At 37.5% G+C, this 19,457-nt stretch overlaps 1 protein-coding gene across 4 annotated transcripts in view; it reads left to right on the forward strand.

Annotated features, from left to right (window-relative positions):
* TNRC18 (trinucleotide repeat containing 18) overlaps positions 1 to 19,457 on the forward strand; it is a 91,737-nt gene that overhangs the window by 60,822 nt on the left and 11,458 nt on the right. For all 4 annotated transcript variants that reach the window (XM_075285113.1, XM_075285116.1, XM_075285115.1 and 1 more), the window contains 9 exons: positions 599 to 707; positions 1,348 to 1,611; positions 8,381 to 8,581; positions 9,659 to 10,071; positions 11,705 to 11,848; positions 13,507 to 13,642; positions 13,773 to 13,890; positions 15,564 to 15,639; positions 18,291 to 18,399. In XM_075285113.1, coding sequence (XP_075141214.1) covers positions 599 to 707; positions 1,348 to 1,611; positions 8,381 to 8,581; positions 9,659 to 10,071; positions 11,705 to 11,848; positions 13,507 to 13,642; positions 13,773 to 13,890; positions 15,564 to 15,639; positions 18,291 to 18,399 — 1,570 coding nt within the window. The remainder of the gene's footprint in view (positions 1 to 598; positions 708 to 1,347; positions 1,612 to 8,380; positions 8,582 to 9,658; positions 10,072 to 11,704; positions 11,849 to 13,506; positions 13,643 to 13,772; positions 13,891 to 15,563; positions 15,640 to 18,290; positions 18,400 to 19,457) is intronic.

Genomic DNA, 19,457 nt, shown 5'->3' on the forward strand with positions numbered 1-19,457 from the left:
TACTCTTACATAAGGCTTTTTACTTCATATTGGCAAGTGTCTTTTATCATATTGTATCATTGTAGTTTATGAAAAGTCATGCTCTTCTTCAATCACCATCTTCAGATTGCTTACAGCGCACTTAAAAATGTAAACATCACAATATTTATTCTGTAACTTAGTTTCTTGTTTAAGTAGAATTCCTTCACAAACCCAAAATCAGTAACCAAGGATTAAGCACAAAATAGGATAATTTCTGAGAACACAGAGCCAAGATGCAAAAGCAATCACAGGCTTTGAGAAGTATCTTGAGGAGTAACTATCCTGCCTCAGTTCAGGATTGGACAATGAGACAACACTCTGATTTCTTCTGTGTTCTCATAGCTCTGACTAGCAAAACAGGCCCAACCAGAGTTTGACTGTTGAGCATGGCAACCTTAAAATGATGGCTGCGAGCTGCACTGTACTGGAGTGAACAATGAATACAAATAGGAAAGGCAGGAACGCAGATTTCCAACCTATTTAATTTTCATTTTAGATGGCTTTAAAAACTGTTTGACCAGGTTTGATACATCCCTAGTAATTTCAGTAAAGCTAATAAATAAATATTGTTTTTAAGTTAACAGACCATTGTCAAGAAAAGCGAAAAGATGGAAGAAGCAGAAGAAAAAATTTTGAATTCAGGCAGATGCACAATGTCCAGCTCTCCCGAATGGTATCCAAAGAAGGTAGATGAAAATGTAGTACAATGATACCCATTAACTGAAGCATAATTGTCATATTTGTAAAGGCTGTCTATACCTTTGCATCATTTTTAAATGATCGAACTGTGTGTATTTTATAGTAAAGAAATAACCGTTTTTAAATAGATATTAAAAAAAAGTTTGCTTTGTTTGGCTTTTAAATACAACTTAGAATGCCGTGTTCTAGCTAATCCTTCAGACCAGTTGTCTGTCTGGTCTATTCTCCAGATCTTTCTTTCACCACCTCTCCTCAACAACATATTATGACCATCCTGGTCATTCTGGAGTTGGTGACGTTCAGTTCAACAAAAGATCTGGGTTTTTTAAGGATCTTTTGTGTTAGTGATACCCCTGCTGTTGATCTATTATACCAAATGTTAAAGAAAAAAAGATTGAGGACAAAATTGTTGTCCTCTGAGATGTAAGGAACTCACAACTAAGGAGTTCACTGTATTTATTATTAGGGACTTAACCAAACAACAAAATGTTCCCGTATTTCTGAACGTTTTAGTACAATAGCTGTATTTATAACAGATAAGTAATATGGACTATATAGCTCAAACATGTAAAACATTTGATCCGTTTTATTTTTTTTCTAACTCTTAATAAAACATTTTAATTACAGATACAGACTCAGAAGATGATGACAGCATAATAAGAAATGAGTGGCTGTCCCAGCCCAAATCATTGCATTATAGCATGTGTAATTTGCTGACACAAAAAATGAAGACTCTTGGACGATCCCCATCACCACAGAACATCTCCCCTTTCTATAGGACTTCCAAATCTAAGCAGACACACAGCAGAAATAGACATCTCTGTTTACTACTCCCTGATCGACAGGCTGAATCATCTTTCAGTGATTCAACGGAGGACTCATTGGACCAAGGTTACTAGTTTTACAAAGCAAAAGTTCAGACTCGGGCAGAGAATGTCTGCTTTTAATGTTGATCTCTGTTTGGCTATCTGTCTGTTCTGCAGTTTCAACTACTTGCCTTTGCAGTTTCTAGTGTTACTCTTTTTGGCTCGTTTTGTGAGCTGTTTTAGTCTTCATCAGTCTGCCCTTTTCCTGTGTTAATCTTGGCATGAAGGTTCCATGTGAGAACAGTCTTTGTATTTTGATAAAGTGCGGGTGTGTGATTTGTTTGTATTATAAAGTTTTATTAAACATACCAATTTTATTTTTTTTAATAATGCCAGTGTACTTCGTGTCTCTTGCGATGCATTCTAAATGGTTAATATAGTTTTGGCTTTTTTTCTTTGTTCTGCTTCTTTTATGTTTCTTCCTACCCTCTGCATCACTCCAAAGATTATCATGTTGCTTAAAAGGTCCTGCAGTGTTCATATTTCAAATATCCCTCCTTACCACATGACTTTGAATTTTTCTAATGCTCACGGTTAATGGGTATGTAAAATATTACAAACTTATTTCGTTACTTTAATGCATTTAGACTAAATATTACTACTATTTTGCGTCTACAGTTTATATGCAGGCATATGTGTCTCATGGTCACAGATTACAAACAAGCCTTGTGTAATCCGATCATGCAGTCATGTTTTACTCATGTCCATCTTCCCGTTCCCCTTTCCTGCCGTCTGTACCTTAACAAAAACATGGGGCAAAAATACAATAAGGTAAAGTTGCAGACAAAAAACAATGCGCAAAATTCAACATTTGCTTTAACGTACTTTGAAAAAATTTAACCTTTTAAATATTCTTTATACATCCTGTTTTATTCAATTCTTTGTAAAATATCTCCATATTACCAGAAAGGGGGGATATTTGAGAAGTGCATATTGCTAAGACTTGCTGTAATACTAAAAATGTGCAGAAATTAACCAGACTTTTCTAGAATGCTTGCTTTTTCCTTGCAGCTGCTTGAGCATTCCTTCACCCCTGACCCTTACCCATGATGCTTTGATTGTCTGTATCGGTTTCTTGCATTTGCTCTTATGCTGCTCTAAGGAAGCAAAGTGATTGGCTGGAGTAGGGCAGACAACGCACAGCGTGGGTCAGATTCCAAGCCAGCAGAACCTTGATCACTGTAAAGTAGGTAATTTCCAAACATCAACCTCTTTATTAGTAAATCTTCCAGGCTGACATTTAATCTTCTCTTCCATAGCATATTACTGGAAAACGTAGCTTCTGATGTGCTTAGAAACTTCATACATCGTATCAAGGTAGATAACAAAATGGCCAGCTATAAATCATAAAGGCAATGGGAAAGTATTGTTTTTAACAAGATTTACTAGTTCCCATATTTTTAGTCTGCAGATATATAAACTCTCATCTTGTTTTAAGCGCTGTACAATAATAGCAGCATCTGCATTGTAAGTGTTAGATTTAGATGATTTTTTAGTGACATGCTGCTTGTTACAGTAAGTCAAAAACTCACTAGACAATAAAAAAAGTTTGGAATTTAAAAAAAATGTAATTACATATTTTTTCACAGATATATTGGCATCAGTCAATACTAAATATGTCATAGAAAAATACACTATATATTTAATGACCACTAAAATATATTCCAAGAATTTTTGGTTAATGTTTAAGGCAATAGGATTTGACTCTACAGGTTAAAATACATTAGTATATGGTATCCTTTACATTACATACAACTTCTTAATGAGAGATATGCTATTATATTCTGTTACAACCAATTATATTAATTAAGGATTGGAATCGCATAGCTATACTTAACACTGTACAAAAGTTAAGTAGCAAGCACATCATATATTTTTCTTTAGTCCATCCTTTCTGTCTTAGTATTAGTACTGTAAGCGCACACCTCATAGGTTTGTACTTCTGCGTAGATTATGTTTCCTATGAAGGGTATACATGTGAGAGAAGACCCTTGAGCTGTCTATGGTCTGCCTTTGTCTAGCCTCCTTTGTACGCTCTGCCTGACATTGTGATAGAATATGTACCACAATTTTAATGGGTCTGTATTGTGCTTATTGTCTGTATAAATTTTATTTCCTTGCTAGAATGCTTCAAAGTCATCTTGTTTGTCAATCTTTAATAACTTAATAACATTATTAGAATTTCATTATCTAGTATATAACATTCTCACTGCTTGTATGGATTAACTGTGCTATAATTCCTAAACAGCATGAGCTAACCTTTTTTGTCTATTTTTTTTCTTGGCAAGCTCCCATTTGTTTGGATACCTTTATTATGCCTGAAAAATCTTTTACATATAAACTTTTTACCACCTTATTCATGTACATTTATGTATTCTGGTAAATTACAGGCTATCAATGGGAGGGGGATTATGAAGCTATCCTAAAACATGGCTGAAACAGTTCTACTTCCACAACTCATTCAGTGACATCACATCCATTGGTAAAATGGTTAACAGATGTGATGTCACTGCATGAGAAGAGGACCTCTTTCTGAAAGAAAGCAGTCATGTTTTTTTAATCTTGGATAACACATTTAGGCTATGTCCCCATGTTGCGGAACGACAGTTTATTTGTTTTTTGTTGCAGATTTTATTGCATATTTTTGAGCCAAAGCCAGGAGTAGATTGAGGAAAATGTAAAAGCATAAGCATTTCCTAGATATTCCCCATTCCTTTTGTAGCCACTCTTGGCTTTGACTCAAAAAACTGCAACAAAATCTCCAACAAAAAAAAGCTGCGTTTCCGCAACATGGGGCCTCAACAACAAAGAAAAACTGTCTTTGTCACCCATAGCAACCAATTAGTTCACCGCCTTCAATTCACATAGAGCTTTGAAATATTAATGGTGTTATGCATTCCCTGATCTGGATAAGCTAAATGACTCATATATACAGGTTCTTCGTCTCCTCCATTCTTAGGGGGCGTTCACATGGAGTAAAGTGGCACGTCTACGCCGCGTGAGCTTTTGCGGGCCATATACGCTCCTATTGATTTCAATGGGAGCCGGGATGGTATATGCGGCGCTATTTTGCAGCCGCAAAATCACGCCCGAAAATAGTGCCGCGTATACGATCTCGGCTCCCATTGAAATCAATGGATTGTATATGGCCCGCAAAAGCTCACGCGGCGTAGACGTGCCACATCACGCGCCACTTTACTCCGTGTGAACCCTCCCTTAGTTTGCCGAGTGCAGCAGGGTGCTGAAAGCCTCTGTGCTCAGACTCCTTTGTCGGCACTTGGGCTCTCTCTTATATCACAGATTCCGCTGTACCCCTGCTGCTTGTACAAGGAGTAGTGCAGTGTTAGTCACATGACCAATAGTCAGAGTGTCAACAGGGAAGGAAGACGAATAAGAATTACAGCCCCCCAACTGCACTACTCAAACCTAAGAAGGGGAGCAACAGGGGAGCTGCATGTATATTAATAAGTAAGCTTATCTCGTGCGGGAAATATTCTGATAAAGTACTTCATTCTCAACATAACCCCTTTAAAGCTCTGTATTGATTGGTTGCTATAATTAACAATGACAGTTTTTAATGTAGACATTTTTCATATATCTGCCCCATTATATATTTGCTAAAGCAGGGAACACTGGGCCTCATTAATCAAACTGTCAAATGAAAAAGTGACCTTGCTGCCCTCGACACCAATCCAGGTTTAGCTTTCATTTCTTGCTGCTCTGGTAAAATGAATGTTGTTCTGTGATTATTTGCTGAAGACAGTTTTGATAAATCTTCCCCATAATATGTTCCACTTTCCACATAGGTATGAAGTGTAACCAATATAAAAATAACATAATTAGAGTGTAACCTATTTATTGGTTTCTTAGGGGGCGTTCACACTACTGTTAGTAGTGTCTGATGCTAACATCTGTTATAAAATGTTAACAAAGGAGACTAACAGAACTGTCATAAATCTATTAAAAATCCCTTTGATTTCAATTGGATTTTATCTGTTGACCGTTAGTGTCCGTTTACATCAAATCTGCCACATGCCCGTTTTTTTTTCTCGGACATAACAGCCTGGGGTGCAGGACTTTTGTGTCCTTTCAAAATAATGGACATTTGACGGATGACAAGTGTCTGTTATTTTTTTTAACATTAATGTCTATGGCTATGGATAGTAACAGATGGGCGTCATCAGTTAGTGTCCATTGATGTCTGTTATGATAGGCGTCCGTTTTTTTTCTTCTTAACGGACACTATCACTACGGACATCAAACGGTAGTGTGAACACCCCCTTACTTCTCAAAAGCTTATAAAAACTCTACTAAACTATCATAGAGAGCTTGAAACTGATAACAGAACATAGCCTACATAAGATACTTATAAATGGAGCACCATGGAAATCATATTTTTAGGCATGTATTTCTAGGATACTTTACTATAGTGTGTATATCATAACTTATATTTGTTACTCCTTTTTACTTCCACCTGCATCCTAAGCCTACACTTCCCTATATTATTTATGTACAACTCTACGTTTTTTACATTGTACATTTGCCTTTGGAGAGATTGTACAGCTGAAATTTTTTGTTCACAAAAACAACTGAGTGGCATTCCAAAATAAACAAAAGTAATACCTTATAAATCCCCTGCCACTTACCAGGACTCATCTCTGCATCCTGATCCCTTTCAACAAATTGGAAATGCCCCCTCAACCAATCACTGGCCATGGTGGTTGTAAGTCTCAGTCTATGACTGGCTGAGGGCATTTCCTGTGTATTGACAGACCAGGAAGCAGAGACTCTGTACGTATCATAGCGGGAGTATTGGGGATTTGTGAATATCAGGGTTTTTTTTTCGGTTATGCCATTCTCTGCCTATATATAATTGGCCTGACAGCCCCTTTAAAGGCTATGTAAACCATTGCACCATTTTTTTTTTTATTCTTGAATTATACATATTTGGGGCAAAAGAAAAAAAAAAATGTAATTGGGTGTAATTAAAAATGTAGCTTTGTTTGATTTGTTTGCAGCTGTATGTATAAACACTACAATGAAGCTATAGAATGCCGTCGATTAGTTAATCTGTCAGGCTGACTGCCCAAGGGCTCCTTCTCCATCCCTGCTCTCTTTTTTATACTCCGTTCTCACGGAGTAACGCGTCGCTCATTTAGACACGTAAACATGTGTCAGAGCGCGGCGCTTCAAAACAGATCCATTTGACTTCAATGGGTGCCGGCTTACACGTGCTACACATTAAAATCAATGGGAGGCTTTGTAACCCATTTATTTCAATGTGTAGCGTGCGTAAGCCGGCACCCATTGAAGTCAATGGGATCTGTTTTGAAGCGCCGCGTTCTGACACGTGTTTACGTGTCTAAATGAGTAGTGCTTTACTCCATGAGAACGGAGCCTAAGGCTAGATGGATTGTGTCTGCTGTGAAATGGCCACAGTGCACATCCCACAGCAAACCCATCTGATGCAATTTTGATAGTTTTTAAGCTGTAGCTTTCAGCCACCATGAGCAGTGAGACAATCTATCTGACGGATTAGCTAATAAATGACATTTTACAACTTGTAGTGCTTACATATACAACCAAACCAAGCAAAAATGCACAAATTCTAATTAAACTCAATTACGAAAATGATTTAACCTAAAATACATATAATTCAAGAATAAAAGAAAAATGTATTCAAATGTGTACCTACCCTTTAATGCATTCCTCGGGTCTCAAAAACTTTTCATAATGATTAGTGCAGGTTCATATATGAACATTTTGTAATATATCTTATTAAAAAATGTTTTCTTTTTTTCCTTTTCAAGCAGTTACAAAGAGGGGAGGGGGATCGAAAAAAAACACTCGATTGCTTTTGCACTCTGCAGTCTATTTTAATACTGTTATGTTGTAGCTAAGACACTATGAGTGAACAGAATGAGACAGTAAACAATCAATTAACCAGCTGGCAGAAGGATCCCACTCCTCCTCCCTCTCCATAGAGTTGTATGTGTGAGGCCGAATATGGAGATGGTTATAATGTAAACAAGCAGTGAGATTGAAGATAAGGAGTAGGAGAATAGCGTAAGGGGGGCTTTCACACAGAGTAAGGCAGCGCTGATTCTGGTACGATAACTCGCGTAAGAATCAGCATTGATAAAAAAGACTGCCATTGACTTCATTCAATGGGTTTCGTTTTCTGCGCGGAACACATTGAAATCAATGGGAAGCTTTTTAACCCATTGATTTCAATGTGTTTCACGCGGAAAAGTTATCCCATTGAAGTCATTGGGAGTCTTTTTATCAGCACTGATTCTTACGCGAGTTATCGTGCCAGAATCAGTGCCACGTTACTCCGTGTATGCCCCCTAATAGGTGGAGAAAGAAACAGGTGTCCTTAATAAGATATATTACAAAGTTTCTTATTTTCACCTGTACTATTAATTTATGCAAAGTAATTTATAACTGAGGATATGCTTTAAGTGTTTAAATTCTAAATAATTTAATAATAGAACTGCCCCATTCAGCTTTGTTTATCTTTGATCATATTATGTTTTAATAATTATCCAGTGCTTTAAGCCTATTTCATGCTAACCATTAGACGACTCAATACTTCAATGCAAGCCCTTGTGCAGTGTTCTGGAGTATTTTGCTGCCCACCATTATAGGTATACAACATTCCATTTTTCCATCAATAGTTGTTATAGTGAAAAGGTGGTAATAATATATATATTTTTTTTTATAATCATTATATTGCAATACTTAAAAAATGTAATCTTCCATGTCATCTCTTTCTTCACTTACACTTTTAGATGTTAGCTCTGAAGAGGAAGAAGATTATATCAGTTATGATATAAATCATTTGCCTTATTCGCATGTAGAGGATAGTGGTCTGGGTCTTCTTGCACGCTTTGCAGCCAGTGAAACACCTAATCCTATCATAGCTCCACCTTTACCCACGGTTCAGTCGGATGAAAAACATACAATTGTGGAGGATAAACAAAACGCAATGGGTGAGTTGTTGCTCTTTGTTTGTTCATGTTATTATTCAGTATTAGGTATGAGTAAGTTGAAAATACCGTATTTTTCGGACTCCCCTCATTTTGGGGGAAAATGAGGCTGCGTCTTATAGTCCAAATGTGGACAAAGGGGGGAGCAGAGGAGTGGAACTGCAGCATCGCCACGCTCCTGCCACTGCTGGCTTTCTGTAGGGCAGGAGCGTAGTGATGCTGCCGGCCCCGGCACCTGTGCCGAGTCTAAAAACCTCCCTGGCATCCACTAGAACGGTGGACGCCGGGTCTGTAATGGCGGCCGCTCTACTGCAGAGTGGCCGCCATAGCAACTGGGTTTCCGCTATACGCGGAGGCCCGAAACTAATGCCCACAATCAGAATGCATTCTATTTGCGGGCATAAAAACTTAAGATCCCTCGAAGGTCTAAAAAGCTAAATATTATATACATATATTATGTTAAAATTTTAAATCACTCCTCTTTCCCTAGATCATACATATATATAGATACTGTGAGAAAGGTAGCTTGGTAGAAGCAGTGGTGCAGACCCAACCAGAGACAGGGACACAAAATATGCAGGGAACAGTTTTATTTAGAAAAAAAACAAAACATGAAAACCTTGACTTTAGGCACAAATTGAGTAAAATAAAATACAGCCTTAACTTCAGGAAAACAATAAGAAACAAAATCCTGCTCGTCTGAGCAATTAACTAAACAGTAATAATAAAATAACTATACATGTGGGTGCCATTTTTAAGAACCATCTCCTGATGTAAATTGGCAAATTAGTGACCAGAAAGGGTATATGACAGTGTTCTAAGTAGTTTTATTTGTGATATACAGTCCATGGTCATGTGATTCACATTCATTCAGGAAATATATTGGGAAATTAGAGAACTTTTCATTACACAAACAATAAAATTTGTCTGTCAATGTTTGTGTGAAACTGGATAATTCCTTTGTTTTTTTTAATTGATCTTCTAACTTGAAATGTAATTTGAATGTATGAAATCTCATAACTAGTCACACATAAATATTTTGTGTGTGTTTTGTTTTTTTATACATGTTATGTTGTACAGTCACAGAGTCCGAAGAAACAGAATCAGAAACTGAAGACAAAAGTGAAACAATTTCCTCACTACACCTAACGTTTACCAGCTCTAAAAAAGTAGGGAACTCTAGAATAGGTGTAGATACAATGGAAGTGGATACCATTTATAATCAGTCAGAGAAAGAAAAGTTAGCAGACAAAGCACGGAAATATACCAAAACTAAGTCAGCAAAAGATCACAGCCAGGAATTTGAAGTCGAAGTAAGTGATGATGATCTTTGGAGTCGGCGCAGAAGTGAACGAATCTTTCTTCATGGTGCAATCAGCTCTCCATCTGTTTTGACGGATGTCACCACCAGTACAACTCCTGTGTCTAAACCGGTTCGCTGCTGCAAGATGACAAGCCCTAAGAAAGGAAAGGAACAAAGAGACAACTCTAAGGTATGTTTGCTTATTAGCAATACCATAATAATACCATCTTTTTTTCGAGAGTGTATCCCACAGATAATGACATATCTATGGTAACTGAGGACTATCTGTCAACACTACCTGTCTTATTGCTCCTTCTAAATAAACCACAGTAATAAATATAACATGACTATTTGAAAAGTAGTCTATGCCCAGATCTAGCTCAAGGTAATCTTTATTTCAACTCTAAGCAAGAGAATATAAAAAAAGCAATAACAAGCAAAAATGATAAACTAGCCTTGTAAGATGGTTATCACGGTTATTAGGGCAAGCAAGCATTTTTGCAGCTTTGTGTAAGAATTACAACCAATTCTGAAAGAGTGCTTTTATTCAATATTCTGAGAGTTTTCAAACAGGGAAATTTTCAAGGAAGTCGATATCCTGCATTTACTTTATAGCATACACTATTGGGAGAGCAAGGCATTTACCATTTTATGCTAGGTTCACACTAGCGTTCGGTGGACTCATTCTACAAGAAGGACTTTTCTCTCTGCTGATTTCAGTATAAAATCAACAGAAACTGAGTGTAAACCCGGGGACGCCATTATAGGTAATCGCTTCTTAAGAGGATAGGGTTTCTGGTTTTTGGCCCAAGTGGACCTGAAGAACAATAACCTGAACTCTAGTGTGAACCTAACCTAGCCTAACCTAACTTGCATAAAGCTGGCTTGTACTTTTGACAGACTTCATTTAGATGTATTAGACGTTTGGCTTGTACTGGGTTTGGCTTGTATTGTAGTGCTTATACATGCTAACTGTAGAAGTCAAAGGAAGCAAAAGTAATTTTTTTTTTTAATTATAGTCTAAAATACATACAAATGTAAAAAAAAAAAAAAAAAAAAATGCTGAAAAGGTGAACATAGTCTTTAAATAAAGTCATATGTGTAGCCAAAGGTAAAGTATAATGGGCACCCATTACATCAAATACTGTTGCCCTTTATACGCACTTTAATTGTTAATGTGATTTGATCAATAAACTTTCATAATTTTCATATTACCTATTACAGAGTGCTGTGAATTTTTCATTGTTGATTTTGGGTCCCTTCACTACACCACAGATGCATATACCACGTTCTGAGAATTGTTTTTTTTGTGTTGCTCAGAGACTTCCTGAACACATAAAATGGAAGTCTGGAAATAATTGTCTGTAGTATAGAAATAACTGTTTTTGCTAATTTTCTTAGTGGACATGAAAACCTGAACCAATTAAAATTCCAGCAATGCCAGATATGTACTGTATCTTTTTTAAGTTTTGGTGCCCTGCTGTATACACATTGGGTAAACTTCTTATTAATATTTTTATTAATGGCCCGGTGGAGGGTTTACAAAGTAGAATCTCAATACTTGCAACTAGAAACTAAGCTAATTATATATTATCACTTTAATTTGTGATATAAATGAAAAGTTTTTTCATCATAAGGAGAATGAGTACACATTTATTTTTACACTAGTAATGTATTGTTATAGTTATGGCAAAGTTAACTGATATTATTCCAAGAAGTCCATAGATAATACCATAAAGGTTACTCATTCATATCCTATTCTCCTTCTTCTTTAATGCATGAGTAATTTATGTAGAATTTTTTTTTTACGTTTTATTTATCAGAAGAAAAAGATGAAGGATGGTTCCTGCCTGACTTCCTCGGATGGGGGTGGTTCTTTGCCTCAGAGTCAACTCATCGGAAGCAATTCCACACCTTATAGTCGAAAAAATAAACTGAAGCTAAAGGCTAAAAGTCTTAAAGAAGAGGTAAGAAAGATGATAATATACATTATGAATACAAAACTTCTAAATGAAAGTTATGGAGAAGTCAAACTGTTTTAGATACTTATGAATTCAGTTGGTTTTATATAAAACAATTATAGCAGGGTAGTTTTGGGAAATTATAAATGGCCATCAAAATTGTCTACCTCCTAACGGATACAAATAAAATTATGTTTTTTTTTTTTAAACACATAATATACAATGAAACGAGTGCAGTTTACGCTCATGTAAGTAACCCACCCTCTGTGATACTAGTACTACCTATTAAAATGGAAACTTCAAATTAGTCAATAGCACCAGCAAGATAAGTTTTCAACCCTGCAGTAGCTCCAACAAGTACCATATTGTATATCTAAAGCAGTCATATAATGATCGTCTAATATGCAGTGGTCTCTGGCTTATAAATGTATCCCACGATTGGAAACATCACTTTGTAGGCTTATCTTTGTTTAGTATTGTATTCAACCAATACATATGAAACCATTTCTAATTTTGTGAGAACCAGAGCGAAAGGAACCAAAGCTGGGTTTGCTCAATGTTGGGAGAATACTCTTCCGTGCCTATGCCGTGAGGGGAGGGGCTAAGTTAAAAGTTTGCTATGGGGCCCAGTTTTTGCTAGTTATTCCACTGTCTACTGTACATAAAAATAAACTGGATAGCCTATTAAAAAATATTCCCTTCATATTATACCATCACCTAAGCTAGTTAAGATGTGTATGAGTATCTGTATGAAGTACAATATTTGTACTATGCCATGACAGAATGAACTAGAGGCCCATCTGTGGGCCAGTATAAGCCCTCTTTCATGTACTTAAATTATGATCCAATATATGAAATGTGACAATAGCATCAATAAATCACGAAATACAGAAGCTGAACAAGTTGTTTGTGTTGCTGAGTGTTTAAAGCTTTGCTTTTGCATTTCAACTGAACATCTAGAGCATGCGTTGCCATCCATGTAGTTTTTCTATATACTATAAATTGCCACATTGTAATGATCCAATGGGAATAAGCAGACATTACAGAAATGGCAGCAGATGTAATGTGTATGGCTAAATTGAGTCTCTAACTCAGAATTATCCCCAGGGGATTTCTATAGTGTATTATGGACTTGTAGTGGAACCTCACAGTTCTTACCTATGTGGTTTATACAGTCATGGACTTGTCTGTTATATCAGGCGTGAACCTACCCTTTTCGCCAGCCGAGGCGAACTACAGAAAGCCGCCTCCCCCCCCCCCCCCGGAGGAGGGGGCAGAGCGGAGAGGGCGTGGCCCCGTGAAGGGGGCTGGGCTTAGCGCCATTCGATATGAAACGCTGGAGATATGAAGGAAGGAAAAGTTTTTTTGTTCCAGATTTTGCTTTGTTTTTTTTGAGCCAAAGCCAAGAGTGGCTACAAAAGGAATGAGAAATATATAGGAAGTTCTTATACTTTCACCTTTTTCTCAATCCACTCCTGGTGTTGGCTCAAAAAAAATGTAAAAAAAAATCTGCAACAAAAAAAAAGCTGTGTGTTCGCAATGTGCGGTTTCAAGGTGTATAGTGGTAAGTAATAATAATGTCTGCTGATCCAAATTTTTGAAGTCCATAAATACTTTAACATTAAAAGATTACTTCAATATCACTTTTCATAATTTATCATTAGAATAAATGTGGAGCTGTTAGCAAACTGATGGAGAGTATGGCTGCAGAAGAAGACTTCGAACCTAGTCAGGACAGCAGTTTCTCTGAAGATGAGAACTTTTCCCTTCCTTTGAACCCAGAAAGACCCGTTACACCTCGTACGTACATTAGAATGGAATCTCTGGAATGTCACAATTTGGACATTTTATATACTTTTATATGTTTTTATGCATTTATTATTGCTATATTCTGTTATTGGTTGATGATAACTATTTAGCTATTTTTCAGCACCTCGTTCCTGTATAATTGATAAAGAAGAATTAAAAGATGGCCTGCGTGTGTTGATTCCAATGGATGACAAACTGCTGTATGCCGGCCATGTACAGACGGTTCACTCTCCAGACATGTGAGTCATTGCTCCTGTCTATCAAGCAATATTTTACTATTTAGCTATTTTACAATTTTTTAATGAAAAATTAGCAGTTACTTGTAAAAATAATATAATATACTTATAATATAGAAGTATGTTAAAGGGATTCTACCACTAAAAACACATTTTTTTCTAGTTAACACGTCGGAATAGCCTTTAAAAAGGCTATTCGTCTCCTAACTGTGGAAGTGCTCTCCGCCGCGCCGTTCGTTCAAAATACTGGTTTCTACCGGTATGCTAATTAGTTCTCTCGCAGCGATGGGGGCGTCCCCATCGCAGGAGCAGCGATGGGGGCGTCTCCATTGCAGCTTGAAAACCGACCGCAGCGCCGCCTCTCTGGTCTTCGGTGTCCTCCCCTTGCTTCATCAGCGCCTGTCGGACGCCTGCGCAGTACGCTCTGTTCGGCGAAGATTGCCGAACGTACTGCGCATGCGCGAAATTGCGGTCCCAGCCATAGTGCGGGCACCGCAATTTCGCGCATGCGCAGTACGTTCGGCAATCTTCGCCGAACAGAGCGTACTGCGCAGGCGTCCGACAGACGCTGAAGAAGCAAGGGGAGGATACAGAAGACCATAGAGGCGGCGCTGCGGTCGGTTTTCGAGCTGCAATGGGGACGCCCCCATCGCTGCGAGAGAACTCATTAGCATACCGGTACAAACCAGTATTTTGAACGAACGGCGCGGCAGAGAGCACTTCCACAGGTAGGAGACGAATAGCCTTTTTAAAGGCTATTCCGACGTGTTAACTAGAAAAAAATGTGTTTTAGTGGTAGAATCCCTTTAAAGAGACAAATGTCGCCATTTTTTACTGACCTTGTTTCTGCTAATTTTCATCTTGCATAACATGACTTTTTTGTCTTATTTAGAAAACACTTTATCAAATACCTTAGGAAGATTACTTAGATTTAATGGAGATGTAATCCCCTCTGTTAGGGGACGTTCACACTACTGCCGCTGTCCATCCCCAGGGTTTCCATCCTAAACCCCGGGGAAACTGGACAGGGGACGGTCATTCATTTAAATGGGTTTTTAAAAGTAACTGCTGGTATCCAAATGCGGCCTCTCCGCCAGAAACCGTTTTTTTTTTACACGGACACAAAGTCCTGTATGTACGACTTTGTGTCCGTGCAAAAAAAAAAAAAAAATGGTTTTCAGGCGGAGAGGCCGCATTTGGATACCGGCAGTGGTTACTTTTAAAAACCCATTCAAATAAATGGGTTTTAAAGCTGGTAAGACGTTCCCTGGGGTTTATGATGGAAACCCCAGGGTGGACAGCAGCAGTAGTGTGAATGCCCCCTTACCCGCAAAGGTAAGCCAAATTGAAGAGCAGCTGTTGTTCTGGAGCACTCAATACATGCACAGATTATACTGCAGTCTTTCAGTGGTTATGCACACATGGTGAATAAGCTCTGAATGGCCCAAACAGACCAGCAGTAGAAAGGATTGTTTAAATATTGTTCTGCACAGGATAAACTAATAGATTGAATGGATTAATTTGATTTTACATGATAATACCTTTTGGTATTTATGACCACTGTTTAATGTGTAAAGGACAGGTCTGCTACTCTCCATTCCCATGGTTAGTAATGCTAGTTATAAGTCACCTTTCCATTTTGCAATTCTAAGTTGTTGTCTTTTTCTTTTCTCAAGATATCGTGTGATTATTGAGGGTGAGAGAGGAAATCGTCCACATATCTACAGCCAGGAGCAGCTTTTACAAGAGGCGGTGAGTTTACCTTGGAAAGTGGTGTAATAATTGGTCAATTGATTGTGACTCTGGTACCATTCTATGGGATGTAAAATATCTGAGGTATTTTCTAAGAGGTAAACTACATGAGTGTACAGAGGCAAATCATTTTACAGTGGAGTATGGATTCACTAAAACATATCGTGTTGAACTGATTTGCTTGGTTTCTCTGATGAGGTAAGTGGAAATCTGAATGTTGATCAAGTAGGTAATGTGATATATCAAGACTTTGCAACAGCAATTGCTACAGAGGCAAGGACTAGAAGACAAAAGTATGTCCATGGGTAAAAAGTTAGGAGACAGAAAATAGAGTCTTTGTAAATGGTATTCACAATGGGTTAAATTCAGCAGAGTACCCTGAGGATCAATGATGGCCTCAATTCTCTTTAATCTCTTTATTAATGACATTAATACATTAAACTGAGATAGATTGTATAATTTTGCAGAAAGACTTTGATAATATGGCAATGGGGGCAAGAACACATTTGATGTATTTTATGTTAAGTGTGTATTATAGCACCTAGGCGGTACTTAAAGTATTACTGTATATACGCTAAAGTGAATGAAATTGAAGACTGAGGGGAACAGAACAAAAGAAAGACTTGGATATTCTGGTTACAAGTAAGCTAAGCAGCAGCTGCAAAAGCAACAATAGATATATACAAAACAAGAACCCCAGAGTAATGTTTTCCCTCTATAAATCCCTTGTAAAATCACATTCCAACTATGGGATTCAGTTTCGGTTTCCACATTCTAAAAAGGGTACAAGAGAGATAGAGAGGGATCAGTGAGCTTGGGAATTAAAAAAAGGCCTGGACATCCACGAAAGACAACTGTGATGAATGATCGCAGAATCCTTTCTATGGTGAAGAAAACCCCTTCACAACATTCACCCAAGTAAAGAATACTGTCCAGGAAGTAGGTGTATCAGTATCTAAGTGTTCCACAAAGCAAAGCCTTCATGAGAGCAAATACAGAGGGTTCACCACAAGATGCAAACCATTAATCAGCCTCAAAAATGGAAAGGCTGGATTAGACTTTTACAGGGATAGACTTTCTGCTCAGATTCAACCAAATGCAGCAAGGTTGATTGGATGAGGCTTCACAGTACATATGAGCAATGACCCAAAACATACTGCAAAAGCAACCTAGGACTTTTTAAGACAAAGAAGTGAAATACTCTGGACTGAGATCTGGTGATGGACTCGGCCATTGCAATCGAGCATGGTTTTCAATTGCTTAAGACAAAACTTTAAGTCAGAAACATCGACAAACAAGCAATACCTGAAGACAGCTGTAGTAAAGGCCTGGCAAAGCATCACAAAGGCAAAAAAAAGTTTAGTGTTGTTCATGGGTCCCAGACTTCAGACAGTCATTGCCTGCAAAGGATTATGGTAATGTTAATTTGACTAATTACTTTTGAACTCCTGAAATGAGGAGGCTTTGTAGAAAAATGGTTGCAATTCCTAAAAGTCTCACAGCATATTTTTGTTCAACCCCTTGTATTAAACCTGAAAGTATAGACTTCAATTGCATCTCAGTTGTTTCATTTCAAATCCAATGTTGTGGCTGCAGAGTCTAAATCATAGGGATTGCATCACTGTCCAAATATTTTTGGACTTAACTGTATGCATATTTGTATCCCTGTATACGTTTTTATCTATATATGTGAATGTATGTGTATATAAGAATATTGATTGATAGATAGATAGATAGATAGATAGATAGATAGATAGATAGATAGATAGATAGATAGAGATAGCACAAACACTATCTGGTTATGAAACAACACTTCCTGGTAAGGCTACATTGATACAGTGCATATTAAAACCTGCACAAATTTATGCAGTTTCCAATTGTTGAACAAAAATGCACCATTTCAAGTGCGTGCACTGAAAACGCTGCGATTTCCAAAACTGCGGTGGTTTTGGAAATTGCAGCATGTCAATTATAACTATGGAAACGCCAGCATTTTCCTTATAGGTATAAAGGAAGCAGAAAAACTTTCTATGAAAAGCGCTGTGGGAAAAATATTCAATGCGTTGTTGTCATGGTTGTTCCCACAGTGCTTTTTTGCTGTGGCCCGTTACATGGGGCCTTAGCCTCTCCCTCCCTATACATCTACTATGATGCTAGTCCAAATAGACCGCAAAATAGCAGGTTACAAGTGCAAGGTTATAATTTTTAGGTAAAATTGCCAAATGATTCAGCAATTGATACGTTTTTAAAGGTTATAACGGACCAACTATGTAACATCAACAGGAGGAGGTTGGGAACTAGAATCAATTTAACTGCAGGGGAACGGGAAATTTTGAAGGATTTGGAGAATGATGATAATATTGGGGTTAAACCCGCTGATAAGGGGGGCAATTTGGTCATAGTGCAAGGTTATAATTTAGGGGTAAAAAAATAAATAAAATAAACATGTTCCCTGATTGGATCTCTAGTTTACAATGCATTTACTTCTAAAACACGAAAATGTCAAATACAAAGCAATTTTTAGGTAACCTACAATTGCTAGGTAAAGTAGAAGTAATAAAGGTTAGAAAAGACAGAACATTATTGAATGCAATATTTGTTTGTGGATATTTGCTCACATGAGGAAGTTACATTTTTGTTGTTATTACTAGATCATAGATGTAAAACCACCATCTGTCCGCTATTTACTGGAAGGAACAAGAATTGCAGCTTATTGGAGTCAACAATATCGTTGTTTGTATCCTGGCACCATAGTGCAAGGTAAATTTATAGACACATTCAGATGGATATGTATTCCATTTGCATTTCATTCTTCTATTTTTTGCCCAAAACAAGAACTGATACCATTAGAGTTAAGATTTTCTACTTTTCTTTTCAGGGGTCTGTCACCAGAAATCTGTATATCAAACAAATATGTGAGGAAAACAATATCTCAGGTCCCTATGGGTGGAGCTACGTAGAGGGATAAAGAATAATACAATTTTGATAAGTCTTTGTTGTAATAAGTAGAAGACAAATAGATAAGGCTGTAAAATATAATGAAGTCATTACTATGGGGAACTGCAACTAACCGGTTATACATTGGGAAGTGGAAACCTGCAGGTCCAACAACATGAACAGCAGAAGTGTAATCTAGCAAAAGAAGAAAAAAGAGAAACAGGCGCTCCCTGTGCACACCTATAAATGGTAATAGCCGTTAGAGCCCTTTTGGAGGTCACCTGATGTAGTTTTGCAAAGCCACATCTACTGTAGAGGCATTAGTATTAAAGTTGAGAAGAGATGGCATTCACTGGCCCACTGTGCTGGCTACTTCCAAGGCTGTATAGTAGCAAGTTCCAGCAAAAGCTCAGAATTAGCTCAGGCACCACAATCCTCAGGAAGAGCTGGTGTTTTTAAAAGATCATCAGATAGGATTACTTTCAAAAATGTATTTTTGTCAAGATAACTCAGTCGCTACCAAGTCCTAAACCCTAAGGGGTCTCTAAAGTTACCTTTGCTACATAAAGTATAGCACTATTTACAGTAATTACAGTATCAATTTATTTGCTGAAAGGACCTTAACTCTTTTAAGCAATCTGATGTAAATAATAGCAAAGGGGAGTAACAAACGGGGGGATCTTAACCCTTTTAAGCAAACTTATGTAAATGATAGCAAAGGGGAGTAAGGCTCAGGAGGATTTTTTCTCTGATGGGGCAATTGATGTTCAAGTTAGTAGATTTAGGGCCCCTTCACACAGAGTATACGCTGGCTGATTCTGAACGTGTAAACGTTCCGAATCAGCGGCGTTTAAAACAGATCCCATTGCTTTGTATGGGAG

Source organism: Leptodactylus fuscus, chromosome 8, assembly GCF_031893055.1.
Source record: "Leptodactylus fuscus isolate aLepFus1 chromosome 8, aLepFus1.hap2, whole genome shotgun sequence".
In the NCBI taxonomy this organism is placed as follows: domain Eukaryota; kingdom Metazoa; phylum Chordata; class Amphibia; order Anura; family Leptodactylidae; genus Leptodactylus; species Leptodactylus fuscus.